Source organism: Phacochoerus africanus, chromosome 1, assembly GCF_016906955.1.
Source record: "Phacochoerus africanus isolate WHEZ1 chromosome 1, ROS_Pafr_v1, whole genome shotgun sequence".
Lineage (NCBI taxonomy): Eukaryota > Metazoa > Chordata > Mammalia > Artiodactyla > Suidae > Phacochoerus > Phacochoerus africanus.
Genome location: NC_062544.1, coordinates 103,892,550 through 103,915,239, shown reverse-complemented (window position 1 = coordinate 103,915,239; position 22,690 = coordinate 103,892,550). Strand labels below are relative to the sequence as shown.

The 22,690-nt window shown below is 47.8% G+C and overlaps 1 protein-coding gene across 3 annotated transcripts in view; it reads left to right on the top strand.

Moving 5' to 3' along the window:
* SCN10A (sodium voltage-gated channel alpha subunit 10) overlaps window positions 1–22,690 on the top strand; it is an 86,256-nt gene that overhangs the window by 56,273 nt on the left and 7,293 nt on the right. For 2 of the 3 annotated variants that reach the window (XM_047754349.1, XM_047754339.1), the window contains 11 exons: window positions 1,169–1,528; window positions 3,740–4,192; window positions 5,511–5,645; window positions 7,255–7,378; window positions 8,337–8,491; window positions 11,649–11,822; window positions 15,691–15,813; window positions 17,734–18,018; window positions 18,749–18,802; window positions 19,613–19,750; window positions 19,994–20,098. In XM_047754349.1, coding sequence (XP_047610305.1) covers window positions 1,169–1,528; window positions 3,740–4,192; window positions 5,511–5,645; window positions 7,255–7,378; window positions 8,337–8,491; window positions 11,649–11,822; window positions 15,691–15,813; window positions 17,734–18,018; window positions 18,749–18,802; window positions 19,613–19,750; window positions 19,994–20,098 — 2,106 coding nt within the window. The remainder of the gene's footprint in view (window positions 1–1,168; window positions 1,529–3,739; window positions 4,193–5,510; window positions 5,646–7,254; window positions 7,379–8,336; window positions 8,492–11,648; window positions 11,823–15,690; window positions 15,814–17,733; window positions 18,019–18,748; window positions 18,803–19,612; window positions 19,751–19,993; window positions 20,099–22,690) is intronic. The other variant, XM_047754344.1, reaches the window with a different exon arrangement.

The following is a 22,690-nucleotide window of genomic DNA, read 5'->3' as shown; positions in this document are numbered from 1 at the left end:
ATCTAGCATTTTATTAACTTTTTGTTGGAAAAAGGAACCCAGGGGTACGCAATATAGTCTACCATTTTACTCTGTCTTCTGATATTCTTCACAAGTGCAAAGTCTATTTCATCACCAAGTGGTGACCTTTCCAGTCGAGGACAGACTTATGTTGCATTCTGTTCTAAAACTAAATCATCCTTATTAAAGTAAGTTACAGATTAGATATAAAATGAACTTAGACACTCCCCCCTATGGCAAAGAAAAATGAATATGGAACTTCCTGAATAAGAGGGTTAACCCCTGCCCCTTGGGACTTACTGCTGTATTGGGTGATGACACTGATGCTTCTCTGTCCAGCATGGCATCCTAGCACCTCGGCCAGAGCTTGGCTCTTAGTAAGAGCTTCGTAAATACCCTGTGACAGCTGCATTTCTTTCTAACAAATTAAAGAACCACACAAAAATTTTTAATTTTAATTTTTTTATTTTTTAAACATTTGAACATCTATATGCATGGTGCTTTTGCTCTCCTATGGAACTTAGCACAAATGGGTCTACAATGAGGACTTCATTGATCTTTGCCTTGCCTCTGTAACTAAACCCTTAGTTCTATGCAGGCAGGAGCCTGCATACTTTTCTCCATATACCTCACAGGCTGGCAGAGTGCCATGTGCATGTGTGGCTAGCTTTCAACAAAGTAGGTAGATTGGTTGGTCAATTAAATAAACATATGAATCCCAGGTTCATAAAATCATGCATACTGCCATTTCAGAGCTGGTGTGGGCAACAGATGTTGTCCATTGCCTCAAGGTGAGAAATGCCCTAAGGTGATGGTTAGCTAGTACCTCAAATTGCTCTGCCTGCAGAAGGCTGGCCTCTCTTCAGGTCAAAAGTGGGCTCTTCTCACACATTTGTGATCTCCATCATACCCACTCCACCCCCTAGAACTGATCCACACTTTGTGGAGCACATTCATATGTAGGGACCATAGAGGGCTGGTCATACTTTTGAGTAACTGGTGACATAGGAAGAAATGTCTCTGATGGTAGCTTCCTGGGATATCAATCCCTGCTAATGGAATGAGCTGCCTTGTGTTTCTTCCAGACCTTTGGTCTCTGGGCAAGCCTTGAGCTGAAAGGTGATGGAAGCAGCCCCCAGGACATAATACAATCTCTGTTTCTCTGCAGCTGCGGGTCTTCAAGCTGGCCAAGTCCTGGCCAACCTTAAACATGCTCATCAAGATCATTGGCAACTCAGTGGGGGCTCTGGGGAACCTCACCATCATTCTGGCTATCATTGTCTTTGTCTTCGCTCTGGTTGGCAAGCAGCTCCTGGGGGAAAGCTATAATACCAACCGTCACAAAATCTCAGCACCCAAAGAGGACTGGCCACGCTGGCACATGCATGACTTCTTCCACTCCTTCCTCATCGTCTTCCGGATTCTCTGCGGAGAGTGGATTGAGAACATGTGGGCCTGCATGGAAGTCGGCCAGAAGTCCATATGCCTCATCCTTTTCTTGACAGTAATGGTGCTGGGAAACCTGGTGGTGAGTGCATGGGAAATGCAGGAGACTTCAGGTTATACTGGAAAGCTTTGACACCATACCTCCCTGACTGAAAAGTCTTCAAACTTTTCAGGGTCATGTGGGACACATCATCATAAGAACTGTCCATTGAGAAGCAGCTGGAATAAGCACATATGACAGAACAGGAAAGATCTGGTTTAGAATCCCAGCTCCACCTCTGATAAAGCTGGGTGACCCTGTGCAAGAGACAATCTCCTGAGCTTTAATTTCCTTATAATCAAGAAAATAGTGTTTACTCATAGGCTTACTGGGAGAATTAAATTATGTGAATGACATATGCAAATTGCCTAGTGCAATGTCTGGGCCATGGCAGGAAGTCAATAAATAGTAGCTGTTAGCTGTTGAAGGAAAATTTCCCTTCTCCACTCTACGGGGTCTCAGAAGGTGTTTTTTTGTTTCTTTGTTTTTTGTTTTTTTTTCCAGGTGAGTAAGAGTTAGTTGGTCTTCAAGCTACACGGGTTCTAACTAGGAGCAAGAAGGAGGCAGAGTGGGACAAGAGGAGGGAGAGGAGCTGGGTCATGGACAACATCCAACGCCATCATGACAATAACAAAATCCACTCCCATGGAAGGAGCCCCTCTGGAGGCCTTTCTTCCAATTGGTCCCAGCACCCCTTCTCTGTCCCAGCCTGGCTCCTCACCCTTGGCTTGCCTCCACTCCCTCAAGTTCTGGGCACCCTTGCCCTCCCAGCTCTGGCCTGGAGAAGTGAGGTAGGGGTAGTGGAGGGTGTGATTTCTAGGAGTCTCTTTCTTATTTTTTTAAATTGAAGTATAGTTGATTTATAATATTGTGTTAGTTTCTGATATACAGCATGGTGATATGGGGGTTTTTTGCAGATTATATTCCATTATAGGTTATTTCAAGATATTGAGTATACTTCCCTGTTCTAAACAGTAAGTCCTTGTTGTTTATCTATTTTATATATAGTAGCGTAAATGTGTTAATCCCAAACTCCTAATTTATCCCTCCCCCTCTTTCCCCTTTGGTAAAAGGGTAACATAAGTTTATTTTCTAAGTCTGTGAGTCTGTATCTGTTTTGTGTGTAAATTCATTTGTATTATTTTTTAGATTCCACATATAAGTGATATCCAATAGTAATTTTCTTTCTGTCTGACTCACTTCACTAAGCATTATAATCTCTAGGTCTATCCATATTGCTGCAAAATGGCAATATTTCCTTCTTTTTTATGGCTGATTAGTGTTTCATTGTGTGTGTGTGTGTGCGTGTGTGTGTACACAACTTCTTAAGTCAATTGTCTGTTGATGGATGCTTGGTTTGCTTCCATGTCTTGCAAGAGCCCCTTCCCCTTTCTTTGGCTGCATATGAAAGTTCCCAGGCCAGGGAATGAACCTGCACCACTGCAGCAACACTAGTAGCTGCAGTGACAATGACAGATTCTTAACCCAATACACCACAAAGGAACTCCCAGGAGCCCATTTCTTTTTGCCCTGGAAGTCAACAAACCTAGATTCTTTTCCCATAAGAGTTTTACAGATAAGAGAAACCTAAATCAAGAGAGGGTATGAAACAACAAATATAGACTCTTCAGAGTTTTTCCCACTAGGGCTACTGAGCCACAGGTGCCTCCTGCCTGCATTCCTGAGTAGGGGCAAAGCTCCTTTCTCCCAAACTAAGCTCCCCATCCCTGCAGAGGTACTGGTGCCCCTGACCCAAGACAGGAAGTTTGCCTCTCTAAGCACTTTTATATCCCTCATGTCATTTCCTCTTAACAACCTCTCTGAAAGGTAGGGAGTTTCCACTTCCTCCTTACAGGTGAAGGACCTGGAGTAGGAAGCAGCAAGGAGATAGGCCCAGGATCCCAGAGTGAGCAACAGAACCCAGGGTATGGCTGATAAGGGTGGTCCAGGGGCAGGCCTGGGCCTGTTCCTCTCTGTTGTCTCTAAATGTCCCTTTGTTCAGCAGGGGTGATCCTCCTTTATGGTAGAGAATGTACTTACAAGTCTTGTGCACTTGAAGCAGGTCACTTGGGATGCCCCCATGGCTCCCCTCAGTTGCTATCAGGATGTCCGTGGCTCCAAGAGGGAAAGCTTCTTGTGTAGGCAGAGAGAGGCCCAGGTGTGGCTGTCCTGCCATCCAGCTGCCAACCTGGTGGGCCATGGAGGGGCTCTGCTTGTTGACTGAGTGATCTTTCCTTCCATTCCTTTTTTCAGGTGCTTAACCTATTCATCGCCCTGCTGCTGAATTCCTTCAGTGCTGACAACCTCACAACCCAGGAGGATGATGGGGAGGTGAACAACTTGCAGCTGGCCCTAGCACGGATTCAGTTGTTTGGCCAGCGCACCAAGGAGGCCCTTTGCAGCTTCCTCAACCAGCCCTGCTTGCTCCCCCAGCCCAAGGCAGAGCCTCAGCTAGTAGTGAAACTCCCACTCTCCACCCCCAAAGCCAAGAACCACATTGCTGCTGACACAGCTGTGGTGAACCCTGGAGGGCTCCCGGCTCCCAGAGGCCCCAGGGATGATCACAGTGACTTCATCACCAATCCTAACATATGGGTCTCTGTCCCCATTGCCGAGGGCGAATCTGACCTCGATGACTTGGAGGATGATGGTGAGGAGGATGCTCGGAGCACGCAGCAAGAAGTGATCCCCCAAGGGCAGGTGAGAGTTCTCCCACAGGACAGCCACGGGAAGCAGGGAGGGGCCTTAGGGCTGGAATGGCTGAGGGGAAGTAGGGAAATTTTGATAAAGAGGTTTTCGAACATCAGGGTTGGCACAGCCTTGAAGAGCCCCAGGCAAGCAAGGCATAGGAGCCCTTGATGTAAGGAAGCACAGGCTGTGCCAAGCTTTCTGGAAAAAGTGGCATTTAAGCAGAACCTGGAAGACAGAGTCAGAATTCCCCAGGCAAGCAGGGAGCAGGGACAGTGCCTGAGACCCAGGCCACTTGGAGGTGCTTGAAATTGTCTTTAACACAGCTGCCCCATTTGCTACACCCAACCCAGTCTCTGTGCATGAGATGCTAAGAACGGGATGTTGTCCAAGAGCAAGGCTCATCTTCACCAGCAGCCTAAAGAGTCATGATCATTATGTGACTCATTCATCCAGCTTTTTCTGACAAGGGATGTCACAGGGAAATGACACTTGTTCCTTTTGGCACAAAAAAATTTAAAGCACATTTTCTGGTAACATATATTTTTAAATGCTTCACACAGTTCCTTTCTACCTTATGCTTATAAATCAACCCTTGTTAACCTCTTCTCAACAACTCGAGGCATGAACATCTGCACAATTTGTGAAGGCATGGTTCAGTGTGGGACCTGGGGACATGGAGCACCGCTGGCCAGGCCACTAAGTGGCCTCAGACAGCTGTACTTTGAACTGTAGCTCTTCCCTAGCCTCCTTCCCCTGCAGCTGTCACTTCGCTTGTGTTCCAGCAGCTGCTGTTATCAGCTGCCATATTTTACATGCCTTTGTCTGGGTGACAGCCAAGGGCAGAGCATCACCAGCCCCAGAGTAAAGGACATGAACTCTGTGATGGTTGTCTCCACTCAGAGTCATTTTCAGTTACTTTGGGGGGTCTTTGGGGTGTCTGGAGGGCCAAGTTCACTACCACTCTAACCCTTGGACAAGTAATAATGGTCATGGCTAACCTCTATGGAGCCAGGCACTGTGTGTGAAGTGTTTTGCAAGGATGAACATATTTAGTCATCGAAATAACCAAATGAAGTAGATCTTGCCTTCTCTAAGTTTGTAGATGGGGTAAAAAGGAAGATCAGAGAAGTTAAATAACTTTGCCTAAGGTCACACTTTTTGTAAGTAATGACATCAAGAGTTACACACAGATCTGTCTGACCGTATTATGTTAGTTGTATATATTAGGTCCTTGGCTCTGGCAGACTGTGCTGTACAAGATCTCTTCAAACTTAGAAATGGTCAGCTGAGGGGGAGCCCACGTATACAAGTTGGGACCCTCTCTCACCAACAGGATCAGCTGCAGCAAGTTGGGAGGTCTGAGGACTCCTCATCCAGGAGCCCAGGTCCTGGAACATCCTCTGAGGACCTGGCTCCATACCTAGGTGAGAAGTGGAAAGCCAAGGCTGCTGCTCAGGGCCCTGCAGAGGTAGGTATGTGAGCTTCCTAGAGATGCAGAACAGCCTCCTGGACCCTGACCAGTGGTATGGTGGGGCTGGTTGACGGGGCCAGGCGTGGGTATTCCAGACTGCACTCAACCACATAACATCGTGTCTCATGCTGAGAATTTTTCAAGTCCTTCCTAACCTCTGGGTGAATCAGCATGATTTCAGTGGGAAGAGTGATGTTCCATAAACTGGAAGGCCAAGGACCATTTCCTTAACCCCTCTTAGTCTCCATGTCTCCATCTGTGAAACTAAGCCATAATGCCTACTTGGTAGGATTCTTTGGAAGCTTAAATGAGATGTTGCTTGTCAAGTGTTTAGCTTCTGCCTGAAATGGAAATAAGTGCCCAGAAAATGACAGCCAAGAAAAAAGGAAACAAAAGACAATCCACAGAGCAAGTTAAGTATCTTTCAGAGCCAGCAGATAAAAGCCAGAGTTCCTGTGGGTGAGGGAGTCTTCCCTGTGACTAGCCCCCACCCTCCCACCCCCGCTTTCTTTTGTCCACACCATCTTCTCTGGCCAAAACCAGACTGGTGCTGGGGCGAGGCTGTCTGTACAGAGTGCTCTACTGACAGCCTCACATAGACTGAGCAGGAAGATTTAGGAATGGCGTATAAGAGGTAAAAATATACTTGGTGATTTCATTACAAATTTTTAAAGAAAACAAGCTACACTGAAAGAGGTATCTCTAAAGACTCAGCATCTGTAATAGTACTGTATTAAATTCAAGAATTTAACTTGACACCTAGCCCCTGAGTGCTGATGGTGCCAGGCACTGGGAAAGCAAAAATAAGGAAGACATAATTCATCCCAAAGTTATCAAGCCCATCGGTTTGAGGAGAGCCAGTGCCTCTGGGCAAGGCTAACCCAGCGGGGTGAGACAGACGGTGGGCTTGAGAGGGGATCTGAGGGCCCTGGGTGAACACCAGCCTCTTGGGTCCAGCTGGGTGCTGGCCCATCTTCTACACGTGGACAATAGGTTCCTGCTGGGCATTCTGAGGACTCCCCCAGCTAGTTTTCTCTACTCATTGTTTTCAGTACACCACTGCTGGGATTATTTTTGTTTTGTCCATGACCCTGGCCAAGCAGGGAGGAGCCTGACAGTGACAGATGGGGACCCACCCCACCATTTGGGTCCATTAGCCAAGCGATCAGGTTTACTAATATGAGAGCAGCTTCAGCTCCTAATTGAATTCATCTGGAGACATTATAGGGCTGAAGCTGCCAGGAGGGCAGCAGGGCCCCTGAAGCATTGCTCCGTGATTAAATATTCAAGCCCCGTGAAGGCTGAGCGTCTTTGTGGGTGTAATTACGGTGTCTCGGGCCACCGCCAGCACTCCATCAGGGGCCTAGAGGTTTAAAGCCTCACACAGCTGAACCTCCGGGCCTCCACAGAGAGCATCGCTGTTCTGGGGCTCAGCTGGTGAGGCATTGAATCACAAGGGACGCCATGGTGGTCCAGCCCCAAGGGTGCTCTCGCCACATCTTAGAACATTTCAGAGCCCTGGGCCAGTTGGACCTGTGGTGACCGTGTGCAGATTCACTGGGCCCCTCAGAGAGTTGAGTTTACTGCTGGGTTTTCTGCCCTCCAGGGCATGGATGACACAAGCTCCTCAGAAGGCAGCACTGTGGACTGCCTGGATCCTGAGGAGATCCTGAGGAAGATCCCCGAGCTGGCAGATGACCTCGACGAACCAGATGACTGCTTCACAGAAGGTAGAGTGGCAGAATCTAGATTGATGTTCATTAGGGCCAGAATCTAGCTCAACAAACACGGATCTGGGCCTCTCTGAACCTGGGGTCCTGGCCTGGGGTCCATGGGAGACTGAGAAGCAGGGCCCCTTGCTCCTCACTCCCAGGCTTGAGGGCCCGGCATCAAACACAGATGTCAACGGGGAGCAGCCTAGCGGTGGGATATGCAACTTACATTGCATCAGACCCGGATAACAGATGCTCTGCCTCCCTTCTGACCCTCAAAAACACTCACCGAGTTATGTAAACTATCCCTCTGGAAGTTGAAAGGGAAAAGGTGGCCACCACCATAAACTCCTGACTTGGGCCCCAAAGGGCCCAGAGGAGGGCCCTGATACATCTGTGTCCTTCCAGTCTATGTGACTCTTAAAAGGTAGAACCTGCATCTTTCTCATCATTGCTCTTAATGTTTAGAACAGCGAGGCCCATTGCATTCTCAGTAGACATTTTACAATAAATGAATAATAATGAATATGTAAATAATTATGGAAAAGTTTTGAAAAAATACTTGAAAATATTTGAAAAAATACTTTCCAGTTTCACATGACCCTGGGCTAGGCTGCCCAGGCCCCATTCCCGCCGTGTGGTGACCTCCCAGTTCAGCACAGGCTCATGGCCTTGCCCCTCAGATACCCCCAGGCCCAGGCCCAGGTCCAGGGCTTGATAAGTCTCCTGGACGGAGACTATGGTATCCTCTATGGGGAGGAAGATGGTTGGGAGGACGTGAGATTGTGCAAGAGCCAGAGTGGAGAGGGGCACCTAAAGGGCAGGTGGGAGAGGCTGCCTGAGATGGACCCCAATTCTTCTCCAAAGGAGTGGCAAGTGGGTTTCCTAGCAAAGCGGTTTCCCTGCAGGGCTGGGGCCCAAATGCTCCTCCTTTATCGGAGGAACATCACTCACCATCAGTCCTCTCTCCCCATAGGCTGCATTCGCCACTGTCCCTGCTGCAGAGTGAACAGCTCCAAGTTGCCATGGGCCGTGAGCTGGCAAGTGCGCAAGACCTGCCACCGCATCGTGGAGCACAGCTGGTTTGAGAGCTTCATCATCTTCATGATCCTGCTCAGCAGCGGAGCACTGGTGAGGAGAGGTGGGGTCCCCACCCCAAAGCCCTCCAGATGGGGTCTCACACCATCCAAAAACCCTGAGGCTGCAGTAGTGGACTCCCCTGATCCCTGGGCCAAAAGTCTCCTCATCTGCGGCTGAAAGGCAAACCACAGCCCCACACGTGGGCTCCCTCAGCAGGAGGGCTTGGAGGTGCCCATATCTGGCCTGCTACACCTGCCTGCACGAATTTTAAGCACTGAGTATGTACATTCCACTTTGCAGGTGGGGAAACTGACATTCAAAGGGTTTATAGGACTTGTCCAAGGTTACCCAGTTTGTCAGTAGCCCTCATTCGATCCCAAAGTCCTTGACTTTCCACCTTCTGATCTCCCTTGCCGTATCAAGCTGCTTGCAAATATCTCTATTACTCGTTCAGAGCTTACCACAAACCATTACAACAGCACTTCTCAAAATTTAATCACCTGGGGAGTGTGTTAATGCAGATTCTGGGAGTTCCCTTGTAGTGCAGCAGATTAAGGATCTGGCCTTGTCACTGCAGAGGCTTGGGTCACTGTTATGGCATGGACTCAATCCCTCGTCCAGGAACTTCCACATGCTGTGGGTTCATCCCCCACCTCCCCAAAAAAGGCAGACTCTGATTCAGAAAGTCTGGGGTGGGCCCTGAGAATTTGCATTTCCAACAGCCCCCACCTGATATTGATGTTGCTGGTCCATAGACCACACTTTGAATAACAAAGCCTTACAGGCATAGAGATTCTGAGCTGAGACACTTAAGCCCCTTGCTGAATGCCCAGCTTTGTAGAACAAGAAAGAATGTTTCTCTCTGCAGATGTTTCTGTAGTGCTTAGGCTCACTACACAATCTCAGCCAATCTTCCCAATGAACTAAGGTACATGTGGACCCAGGAAGGGGCTCATCATCCCCAGCTGTCCACATTTTATGGATGAGGAAGCCTCAGCACAAAGACATGTGGGGAGCTGCCCAGATCCCGGCTAATTAGTTAAAGGGAGGACCAGCGCCCTACCTCTTGATTCATGGCCCTGACTCTTTCCACTTTTCTTGCTCCCTGGGTTTACTCCCTGAAAAGAGTCTACAGACTATGTGGGCACCCACTTAAGTGCCAGATTTCCCAGGAAGGGAGCCAGAACTGCTCAGGGTGTCATCCCAGCCTTAGGGAGGAGCAAAGGCAGATGAGAAGGTATGATCTGAGAGGTGAGAGGAAAACTAGGCACAAAGCTCCAAGAGTTTCACGGAGCAGGCTGGCCTGCCACCTTGGCTGAGTGGAGAGGGGGTGGCAGTGTCTGACGCTGCCCACTGCCCTGGCACAGGGTGGCAATTGTCCCCCTAAAATAGCAGTCTCAGCAGAGTCCTGAGTGCAGAGGCCACACTGCACAACAAGAGGAGACTGGGAAGTGCTTTCACCACACCTACTCTTCCCTCTATGCTGAAAATTTTAACCTCCATCATTTGATGAGAATGTAACCACATTGGCTGTGGACAGATGCTTTTTTCATTACCTCATTGGCTCCCACGGGCTTTCTTTCCTCCTTTCTCCTCTCCACTGCCCCTTATCCCTTCCCTTCTCTCCCTCCTCCCCTTCTCCACATGCCCAGCTGCTCTCCCACCCTCCCCTCCTGCCTGGGAGCTCACACGGGGCACCAGCTGCTGGCCCCACCCCATTGCTCTCCCTCCCTCCCCATCTCCTTCCCCAAGGGACGAAACAGGCTGGCACCAAATTTAGTCTTCCTTATGCTTTTACTTCGAGTATGTTTGAAAAAAATAGCATGAGTTTTTATCTGACAAAGTGAAAAAAAAAAAAAAACACCTTGGAAATTATGGGGAAATGCAAAGAAAAAATATCACCAATTTTCCTATCACTCAAAGAGAATCTCACTTTGAAAACATTTTGGTGCACTTCCTTCCCATCTTTCTTATGCATGTAATACATAAATATTACAAATGGAAACCACATTGGTGCATTCTGTAATTTCTCAGTAAATTTTCTTGGTACTGTGCTCCTCCCAACTCATTAAATGGCTTCAGTGTAACTAATCCCCATGCTCACTTCTAATAAGCACTGAATATCCTTATATACACTCCTTCAGAGATGTTGGCTTATTTCCAGTTTTAGGTCCAGCCTTAGAAGCAGAACTGGAGGCAGGAATTCTGATGCAGTTTGTGGAGGCCATTCCCTCTAAGTTTGGAGCATGTGAAGGAAGTAGGACAGGGAAAGAAGCTGAGAAAATACTTGGGTTCACATGAATCCCAGCCTCAGCCTGATCCCACAGAAGCTCTAAAGCATAAAGGACATCACAGAACTGTCCCATCTTGAGGCAAGGGGACAGTCAGGCACTGGCTGCGGCTGCCTCCAGAGGGGCCATATAACCTCCTAAGGTGGAGGCAATTCCCTTCAGCCCAAGGAAGTGTCCTCGGGCAATGGAAGCATTGGCCAGCTGTTAGCAGCCAATGTTCACAGCAGTGATGGTCTCATTGGCCCCTTAAACAGGATCTGGGTGGGGCACCAGTAATATCTAGGGTCCTTAAGGACACACTCTTGAAGGCAGAATTGCTGGGTTTCTAAAACCTTTGAATCATATTACCAAATTGGCTTCCCAAAAGACTGAACTAGTTCTCACTTCCCCCAGCCTTGTGTGACAGTAGCTGCTTCTTTACAACCACACTGACACTGGGGGTTCCCCCCACACCAGTGCCTTTTCATCTTCATCAATCTGATAAAAGAGAAACGGCATCTTTTCTTCATTTGCATTTCCTTGATTACCAGTGAGATGTAGGAGTCTTACTTTTATTTTCATGAACATCCTTTGATGCTTTTATTTTTAAACCAAGTCACTGTTAGCAATTCCTTTGGTTTACTTCCAAAAGCCAATTTGAGAAGGTTTCCTTTCTCACTTGTGTTCAGCTCCCCTGCAAAGTAAGCAGGGCTGTGTGTCCCCACTGGCTCCGAGGAAGTCCTGGTTTATATCTTCCAGAGCCTCCTCCACTACCCCCACCATTCCTCCCCAGAGCAGAAAACAAAATGATGTGGGCAAGCTGGTTAGCAAACTCTTCTAGCGACTGCAGGCAGGGCAGACTGGGCCCCTCCCAGTCCCTAGGCCCCAGGGCTCTGGGTCCAGGCTGTCTGCCTACCACTTTGTTCCCTTCCTTACAGGCCTTTGAAGATTTTTACCTTGACCAGAAGCCCACAGTGAAGGCCTTGCTGGAGTACACTGACAGGGTGTTCACGTTTATCTTTGTGTTTGAGATGCTGCTCAAGTGGGTGGCCTATGGCTTAAACAGTTATTTCACCAACGCCTGGTGCTGGCTGGACTTCCTCATCGTGAACGTGAGTGGCCCAGTAGGCACGTATGGGGTTTGGGGTCCTCTCCTCTGGCTGATGACTGTATCCAGTGCAAAGGAAGCTCAGAGGTCTGACCTTCAGGGGCTACTCCAAAGAGAATTCTTAGCAAGGGGTCTGAGAATAGCCCTGCGTATCCGTGGTCCAGGTAAGATCTGGGCAGTACATGATTCCAACACAACAGTGATCCTCAGTTCCTAGGTCTCCATCCAGAAAGACTGCTTACTGACCTCTGTATTTTATATCCAAAGCAAGATGGCACATGACCTTGCATCCACTGACACAGCTTCTGGACCTATGGATAGTGGGAATTGTCCAGCTTAGAGAATCAACCCTCCCCCAACTCAATGGTCTCCAGCCCTGGCTGCACTTTAGAATCACCTGAGGAGCTCTCAAGAACACAATGAACAAACACTACTCTTTCCAGAGATTCAGGTCTTATTGGTCCTAGATGGAGTACAGGCATCAGTATTTTGCGAAAGCTCCTGGGCATGACCAGTGTGCAAACAGGCTTGAGAACCACTGAGCTTATACCACTGGTATTTCCCCAGTGGCATTAAAAGGGGCAGAGGTTGCCTTTGGAGGGGTGATGAGCTGGAACTCTATATTCAGACTAACCTGTGGCCACTAGCCCTGCATTAGGGGATTTACCGTGTACCTCCCACACCTTAAACTTGAGATTCCTCAAAACTCTGGGGATACCATCCCCAATAAATTTCTCTTAAGAGTCCTCCTAGCCCCAAAGCCAGGAGTGACCTCCTCCTCCTCTTAACCACACAGTCCTCTATCTGTCCAGGCCCTGACAGTCTTGGCTTGGCAGGATGGCTGCCTGAGCTATTTCTTCCCTGCTGCATGGCTGAGGGTCCCTGCAGGCAAGGGGAGGCACGTGCTATGTTTGTCTCTGCCTCTCACATTCCCACAGCCACCAGTGCCAAGGTCTGCACATCAGAGGTGTTAGGAAATGTGTCTGTATTTGGTGCTTGCCTCCTGAAGCTGGATGGGGTCCAGTTCAGAACATTCTGTCCAGCCTCCTGTGTTGGCAGGTCCTCCACAGCAGGTCTGTGCACCCAATTCTCTTCTTTCCTGACACCAGTGAACTAGCAGCATCAGGCCACTGCAACACAAGGATTAGCTGTGAGGCCTGAAATCTGAATCACAGGTGATAATTTTGTGAATATCAAGTAATTCCTCATAAATGAAGGGAAAATGTTTTATTCTAGCTGTCCACCCCTGTTCAGGGCATAGTAATTCCCACCTAAGTAGGTCTCGCTAGTTTCAGCCCTGATCACCTGAAATGGTCACCCACTCATCCATGCATCCCTCCTCCTACTAATTCTTCCTTCTGACCCTCCACCCTTCCTTCTATACATCCCTCTCCCATCTCTCCAACCATTCACCCTGACTTTTTCCTTCCTTCCTAACATCTATTCATATCATCTCCTTCCATCCATCCATGCTCATTCTTCTTTCCCCCTTCCCTTCTACTCATCTATTTATCTTAACCTTCCTTCCACCCATCATTGGTCCTTAACCCTTCTATCTTCCTATTTGTCTTTCTATTGAACTATCCAGTCATCTGACCTTCTGTTCACTCATTCAAGCATTCTTCTATTCACTCATTTTTCCATCTTTTTATTCTTCCTTTCACTTATCTATCTATCCTTCCTTTCTTCCACTCATCTGTCCTTTTTCTTCCATTCATCCATTCATCCATCCAGTCAACCTTTTGTCCATTCTGTGATCTCTTCCATTCCTTTATTCTATCCGCCTCTCTATATTTTCATTCATCCATCAGTCATTTTACCCAGCCATCCATCTTCCCCAATCTATCCCATTCATCCACTATCCATGCCTCTGTATTTTGTCATTTCTCCTTTGGTTTCTTTTTTTCCATCCTTTCCTTCAACTATCATATCCATGCTTAGATCATTTAATCCGTTATTTTATCCAAACATCCTTCAACTTTCATCAAGATTTCTCCTTTATTCCCTTCCTTCCTTCCATCAATCCATCCCAACATGATTCAATTTATCCAATGTTTATTTATAACAACTGAATATTGGATTGTTTTATGAAGTGCTCTGGAGAGACAGAAGCCAAGAAATAAAAATTCCCTATCTCCAGGAGTTTATACTTTAATCTTCCATCAGATAAGACACACAGCGAGAAATAAACATATGATGAGGAAGAGAATGTGGTGAGCACTGCTGGAAATAATTAGTGTCCTAGGAACACAGAGACATGAGCCTTCTTCCATTCTGGGGGTTGGGTAGTTGTGAAGGTTTCATATAAGAGGTGGTATTAGATGTGGGGTTTAAGATGGGCAGGGGCAACAAGGTGAAAGAAGGACTGGTGGTGTCCAATCTCAATTAAAGGATGACCTTGGGCAAAGGTACAGACAGGTACATTTATGCAACGATTTTATTTGGATAGGATATATGGGCAAAATATGACTGGAAATGCAGGCTGTAGCTATATAATACAGAGTAGGGAGTCTGGAGCTTATCCTGAGAATGCTAGCATTAGCGAAGCTTGGGAGTAAGAGAGAAACATGATCATAATCAAATTTGCAGTGGAGAAATGATGGGATGGATGCAATACTGGGGAGGCTAGTGCCTGAGCAGTGGAAGTGGAGCTGGGCTTGGGTGGGAGGGCTTTGATGGACAGGCCCCAGCTCCTGACTGCCCCAACTGCAGAGTTTGTATAGGAGGCAGACTTCCCAGAGGCTGAACAAAAGACTGAACAGGGTCTAGCATGGAACTGTCCCCAGACCTCCTGCTCCCAGGCAGCTGGGTGCCACCTACTGGTGTTTGGAGCCTTGCCTGGATGAAGGAAGGAGCTCCTTTCCATTCCACCTTTTTGTCCTGGTGAAGGAAGTCACCATTCAGAGAAAGGGCTTTATTCGAGGCTCTAGCACCCAAGTGTAAACCCTGCCCTTTCAGAAGTTCTGATGTACATCCCCACCTAGCTGTCAAGGTAAGCGGAGCCTGAGTTCAGCCCACCAATCAGGGCACAGTTGGAATCTCCCAGGATCGGGTCACATCCTCTGGCAAGCTCAAGCCAATATACATGGAATCTCCCTGGCACCTTTGAAGTTCCTGGAAGATGTGACCATTTTTCCATGTCAATATGTGTCCTTTGATGTCCTTGGTCCAACACTAAAAAATAGACAAAATTGACCGACCTATAACACAGACTCCCAACTCAGTAATTACATTTCAACTGCCTGTCAAAGTGGGATCTCATGGCCCCATGCCAGTCACTCTTCCTGAGGAGCTGCAGAGCTGTGAGGGTCCTGGGGTTCTCATTTTACAAAGGGTGGGAATGCCACCTGAAGTAGCAAGGCACTGATCCAAAGTCCCAAAAAACTATGGTTGAGAGGGAACAAGATTCCACCCTGCCCAGGACTCTTTCCTTTCCACTTTTCTGAGCAAAAACAATTAAGACTCACTTTATATTCCTCAAAATAGACTTTCAGCATAACCCCCATGAAGGATCAGCATCTCTCCAAGTCTCCGAAGGTCAATTAGATTTTCATGGCTGTTGGGGCCTGGCTGGTGTCCTAGAGGAGAAGGGGAAGGGGAACTCCACTGGGAGCTTGACCATCTGCATACCAGGGGGTGGTGATGTGGGAGACTGAAATATTCTTGCCCAAAGCTTCAGATAAATGATTAATGAAATCTTTAATGAAAGAGAAGAAACTGAACTCTTGCTACACCTCTCACTGAAGTTCAGAATAAGGTGGGAGCCATGTCGGCAAAGTAAGAGGTGGGAGGGAGTTCCCATCTCTTTCTACCAGGACCAACTTTCTGGAACCCTACCTAGGGTGATGCTCTTTCTCTCTGCCTGCACTCAGATCTCACTGACAAGCCTTATAGCAAAGTTGCTGCAGTATTCTGATATGGCATCCATCAAAGCCCTTCGAACCCTCCGTGCCCTGAGGCCACTGCGGGCCCTGTCTCGATTTGAAGGCATGCGGGTAAGACCTATCTCCAAGCTGCTCTGGTCTTTGATATTTGGTACCCTTCTCCCCTTTACACCCTCCATACTGCTGACCCTGAGCTCCAGGCCGCAGCCCTGCAGATGGGCTCTGGGTCCCCACCTCCTGCTCTGATGTTGGCAATGCTACAGTGTCCCAACTCGCCTGGTACATTGAGTCCCTCTGTGAGCCCTCTTCCCTTCTCACCTTAACAATCATACCCACCAGGACTCAGACCTCACTCTCTCCTGCTCTTAGAGAGGTGATCCTGCTTCATGGTTTCCTAAGCATCTCTCACCTCAGTCTCCCCACCCTGCCTTTTGTCCTTATTGCCAACACCTCCAGAATATCCTGAGCTTCATGTTTCCATGACAAAGGAGGCTTGCTTCTGGAGTTCCCGTTGTGGCAAAGCAGAAACGAATCTGACTAGGAACCAATAGGTTGCGGGTTCAATCCCTGGCCTTGCTCAGTGGGTTAAGGATCCAGCATTGCCACGAGCTATGGTGTAGGTCACAGACATGGCTTGGATCTAGCATTGCTGTGGCTGTGGCATAGGCTGGCAGCTGTAGCTCTGATTTGACCCCTAGCCTGGGAACTTCCATATGCTGCGGGTGCAGCCCTAAAAAGCAAAAAAAAAAAAAAAAAAAAAAAAAGGCTTGCTTCTGACACTCTGTTTATGTGTAATGACATCATCAGCTCAGTCCTCTCCCACTGTAATGTATCTTCTCCCCAATCCAGCGAAGTCCTCAGGTCCTATGGATTCTCCCCTTTCATCCATCCCTCTCCTCATCCTTTGAGATCAGCTTCACTGTCTTCCTCAGGATGGAATGCTCACAAGCCTGGCCCTAATCTTCTGGGACCGCAAGGGGCTGCTAATTTCCCCTCCTCCCCTTCCTCCTAATTACAAAATTTCCTGGTACAGAAAGCAAGGTTTGCTTTCTTCCTCTATCATTGCCTCAAAGAAAATATCATATCTTCAAAACAAAAGTAATACTTTATTTATTTATTTTTATCTTTTTGCCTTTTCTAGGGCTGCACCCATGGCATATGGAGGTTCCCAGGTTAGGGGTCTAATCGGAGCTGTAGCCACCAGCCTACTCCAGAGCCACAGCAACGCGGGATCCGATCCGCGTCTGCAGCCTACACCACAGCTCACAGCAACGCCAGATCCTTAATCCACTGAGCAAGGCCAGGAATTGAACCCGCACCTCATGGTTCCTAGTCGGACTCGTTAACCACTGAGCCACGACGGGAACTCCACAAAAGTAAGATTTTAAAATTAACTCGTTGGAGTTCCCACTGTGGCACAGAGGGTTAAGGATCCAGAATGTTCTCTGCAGTGGCTCAGATCACAGCTGCCTCTTGGATTCAGTCCCTGGCCTGGGAACTTCCACATGCCACAGGTACGGGGAAAAAATTAACTTGTATCTTTACAAACACTAGGAGTTTATCACTGAGATACTTTGATCTTTATTTTACTTTATATCCAGGTTGCTGATTTACAAGTAAGCAAGTTTGTGAATATGAATTTGGGTGTTCACTGATTCTTGACCAAAGCACACTATAAACTCTTATGTTGTGTGTTGTACTTAGGGAAAATAAAGCAAGGCTTAAGCACAACACACATGCTTACACCCCTAAATGAGCATCTGTGTACGTGTGAATTTGTCTATCTTCTCAATCTGGAGGAGAGATACTGGAACCTACCCTGAGTGAAATTTAGAAAGAAGGTATAAACCTATCTCCAGCTGCCCATGTCTCTGTCTTATGAGTCTGAAATATGGCTCTAGTTAACCCACATCTCTTACTTCAAAGGCCACTGGCTCATGAAGCAGCCTGAGTGAATGTAGAAAGAAGTGGGATTTGGCAAAGAGGGGGAGGAATTTGTGGGGCTCCAGGTCTTTCTGCCTTTCCCTCCAGGTGGTGGTGGATGCCCTGGTGGGCGCCATCCCGTCCATCATGAACGTCCTCCTTGTCTGCCTCATCTTCTGGCTCATCTTCAGCATCATGGGCGTGAACTTCTTTGCAGGAAAGTTTCAGAAATGCATCAACAACACAACTGAAGGCTTTCTTCTTGTGCCTTGGACTACTGTGAATAACATATCTGACTGTGAACGTCAAAACTACACTGGAAGCTTATTTTGGGTCAATGTGAAGGTCAACTTTGATAATGTTGCAATGGGTTACCTTGCACTTCTACAGGTGGTGAGTCCTGAAATCAACCACGTTTCTTCCTTTGGCTGCTCGATAACATGGAGGGTCTGCAGTCTCCCAGAAGATTCTACAAGGAGATTTTGCAAGGGGTAGCACTCTGTAAACTGAGCTTATTCCCCATTCCTACAGACTACATCGTGAGGCTGAAAGGTCCTACTGATGAGTGTGGTCTCACAGTGGTGCAATTAGACCAATGTGTGCTAAAAGAATAGAATTAAGGGGTCCCACCTGTCATGGGACTATATCAGGTGATGACTTAGAATACACTGCTTGTAGAAAATAGACATTGTATAGCCATATATTCAGTCTTCTACTGCAAATCACCTCCTAGAGGGTAGTAAACTATGTTCCAGGTGTAATATAATGATCAATAATGCTTGTGATGACGACAGTCAATAACATTCATACTTCCAGGCATACAATCATTCATGCACCCCTTGCCTTCATCCACGTGTTCATTCCATGTTGATGCAATTGCTTATATACATTTTGTCATGCAGTTACCTACAACTTCCTCCATTCCATCATTTGCTCATGCATTCATTCAAAAACTAGTGCCTGAGTAGCTACGGTGTGCCAGGCACTGAAATCAGAGACATGTCAGAACTGGCTCCAGGCGGCCCAATGCTCTATGAGAAAAACGGACAAATAAGCGAATCAAAACAGAGGCCAGTGTAGATGGATGCGCAGACACTGAGTGGCCTCTGCTCCTTGTTTCTAGGCAACCTTTAAAGGCTGGATGGACATCATGTATGCAGCTGTCGATTCCCGGGAGGTGAGTCTTAGCCTGCGGTGCCTACTGCCTCCCACTCTGTGCATCCCTCCCACATTAGTCTATTTGAAATGGAGTGAAGGTGGCCTTGGTGCTGGGAGAGGCAGTCACCCAGCAGCCTTCCACTGTCCTTCCCTGGAGCAGTGGCAGCTGGTTCTCCGATAGATGTTTAAGCTGACCTAGTCTTCTAGACTTCTCAAGTTCTTTTTCCACTCACCATTAAGGAAATTATCAGGAAACCTCTGAAGAACTGTGTGTGAGGGCAATCCCTGGGCAGAGGCAAGGGCGAGGGCAGTGGCTGGAACAATGTAATTTCAGGCACCATCATGGCAGCCAAGTGGAGGAGATGGGTACTGTTGGGGAGAGACCCTTTCCCACTGGGGCAGACATTACTGATGCCCTGCCCCACATGCCCTCAGCCCACCTGAGTTTTCTGATTCTGAGATTTACCTTTCCTTGGGGCCTCAGAGCTTGCTCAGTAACCCCTCCCCCCAAGGGTGGAGGACTGTACGTCTGCAGGGGCAAACCTCAGAGATAAGCTTTAGGAATCTGTAGATAAATGTTCTCGCTTCCTTCCTTTGGAGGCACAATTTTGAGGTGTGTTCTATGGTCCTTAGAGGATGGAGTGCCAGTGCCCATGTGATGGCACTGCCTTTATCCTGTTCTTGTCTCCCCACCCCTCCCTCATTCCTGCTTCCTGGGATCACCTCCTACATAAGCCACCTGCACCCAGGTCCTTGTCTCAGGGTTCTGTGGAGGTGAACACAAGCTCAGACACCCCATCCTACCATGCCCCTCCTTGTTTGCTCACAGGTGAACATGCAGCCCAAGTGGGAGGACAATGTGTACATGTACATGTACTTTGTCATCTTCATCATTTTCGGTGGCTTCTTCACACTCAATCTCTTCGTTGGAGTCATAATTGACAACTTCAACCAGCAGAAAAAAAAGATAAGTGGGGCTCAAGTGTTTCTGTGGTAGGGCAAATCTTAGACTTCCCACTCCCAGCCTCGTGACTGAAGCCACCGCTAAGCACAGTCCTCTTGCCTGACTAGGAGCCCAATCTTGGCCTTTGGTACCAACACTGACCTTTGCCCCCTGATGGCAGCCTTCACCCCTGTTTGAGGTCTGAAGGAGTGATGGCTGCCCTCAGGGGGCAATGACAGTTGTGCGTGTTTCCCTGTCTCTCTGCACTTAGGGGGCCAGGACATCTTCATGACAGAGGAGCAGAAGAAGTACTACAATGCCATGAAGAAGCTGGGCTCCAAGAAACCCCAGAAGCCTATCCCACGGCCTCTGGTGAGCTCCAGAGCTCTCCTCTGGCAGAGCGTGTCTTAAAAATCCAACCCAACAGCCCATACCTGTGCCAGTAGGAGTCTGGCTAGTGCTCTTAGTGGAGGAGAGTTTGGGGATGATATAATGAGGGTTCCCAGGCCCAAGGAAGAAAAGTCTGCAAGCAGCAACTCTGGTCTTCTGGAGTGAAATATCTCCTACTGTATAGGGAAGTACTGAGTTGTACAACTGGCTGAGTGGTATAGCACAGGACTGGGAGAAGATTAGGCTAAATAATAGTAAGGATGGTTAGAACCCCACAATGAAAAAATTTGTGGTTACACATCATGATATAGGTTGCAATGGATTGCCAGCTTCACCCCACATTCCACCCCATGTGGACAGGTAGGCAGAGAGGAAATGGCCAAACCCAGCCCTCTTAGGATTGTGGACCCAGTCATGGTTGTGGTCAGGTGATGTAATAGGAACCAAAAATTATCCCACTCTAGTGATTAAGGACTGACTGACCCTTAAAGCCATGCTCCCCTTTGATTCCTTTATTCACAAAGAACCATAGCACAACCCCATTTGTCCTTCCCTACGTAAAGCCTAAGGACCTTCAACAAAGATACAGGCCTTTCCCTAAATGAACTGGGGAGACATACATTCTATTGGCCAAAGCATTAGGATTTCTAAATCAAGGCATGGGGTTTGCATAAACTAAAACTAAAAACTTAATGAGCACAAAATCTTGAAAACATTCACAGGAGGGGGAAAATGCTATGACCTTTCACACACTTTACTTGGAAACAGTGGTCACAAATTTATTACTATTCTCAGCTCTGATAAGACGTGTTACAAATGGGGACTGATGGAATGTGCAGACCTCTGAAGAAGCAGAGGTTTCCTTCCAAATCCCCCACAAACTCAAGGTAACTGGGTTGAGTTAGCCTGAAGGGAGAGTCCCTGAGGCTCTGGGATATCCCTCCAGTGTGCAGTGGATAGGAGCAGATTCAGTACCAGAAGATGTAGGTGAAAGGTTGGCCCAGCCACTCAGAGCCAAGGAGGGGTTATGGAAGGAGGGTCCTAAGACCTAAGAAACAAGTAGCTAAGTCCCTGCTGGCCTTTACTGGTGGCTGGACTAGTATTGAATCCACATTTGGACCAGACACCAAGGAGTGCTATGCTAGGTACAACCCTTGGCAAAATCATGACAGTTTTTGTACCTTTCCCTTCACACTTGCTCAATCTCTATAACATCTCAGCTTCTCCCTCCTCATCAGCCAATCCCATAGGCAACCATAGCTTCCTCCTCTCCAGGAGGCTAATTTCCTTGGGATAGGGTGAGCTGCATTTCCAAAAGGGACCCTAGGAAAGGACACCATCTGTTTTTTGTTTGTTTGCTTTTTAGGGCCACACCTGCGGCATATGGAGGTTCCCAGGCTAGGGGTCAAATCGAAGATACATTTGCTGGCCTACACCACTGCTGTGGCAAAGCGGTATCTGAGCCGTGTCTGTGACCACACAATAGCTCATGGCAATGCCAGATCCTTAACCCACTGAGTGAGGCCAGGGATCGAACCCACAACCTCATGGTTCCTAGTCGGATTTGTTTCCGCTGTGCCACGATGGGAACTCCGGAAAGGACACTATCTTAATACAAAGGTAGGAACTGAATGTTGAAATTCCAGGCTCTGAAATAGGAATGGAAGTCAGTGGTTGGGCAGGAAGACCTACAACAACATCATTATGATTCCTAATTAAGCCCTAACCAAGGTCCTTCAAGATTGGCACTGGAGGAGGTCTTTCACATGGATAAGGGAAATGAGACCTCATAGCCCAGCTGTGTTCCTGAGATTAGCCATCTTTTTGGATGGGAGTGGGTCTATTATTAATTAACTATCAGCATTGTACTGGCTTTAGTGGGAGAACATGCCTCTCTCCTTAATATTCTGGTCCAAGCATGGCAAACATTCTTTCCTTTGTTCCTCTCTGCATAGCTGAGGCAAGGCTGGAACATTTAAACAAGACTTTGAGGCTTAGGGATGCCAAAAGGGAAACTAGCAGGACAGGGTCCAAGCAGCAACTACATCTGGCTGCTCTCCAGGGCCCACAAGCCTTGGCCCGTCCTAGCTCCTGGCTAGCATCCATGTGGCAGGCAGCATCTTGGCACCCACCACCCAGTAGGACAAGGCTGATCATCTGCCCTCCACAGAGTCCAGAGCCAAGAAAGACACCCAAGAGAAAAAAGAAATTCCCACTCGCACCTAAGACTCACCTTCCCAGATCCAGCCTCCTTTTCAACAAATTACTGGTGCTGGAATGCCCATCTTCCCTGAGGGGGTCCTACAGGTTTATCTGGTTAGATAAGCTGAGCACTGGCACAGGACTCTGCTCCAAAGGTGCATAGGTGCCAGTTCATGGCAAGGGCAGCCTTGGATGGCATACATTACTTCTTGCCGCAGGTGAAGCCCAAATTCTAAATCTTATGCTTCATCCACAGCAAAGACTAAGTCTTCCACAAGACTGGTAAGTTTTATGCTATAACATTGTCTACTATAGAAATCACTAAAAGCAGGTTTCACATACTCCACTTTATAGGAAAATTATGGGCTCCAG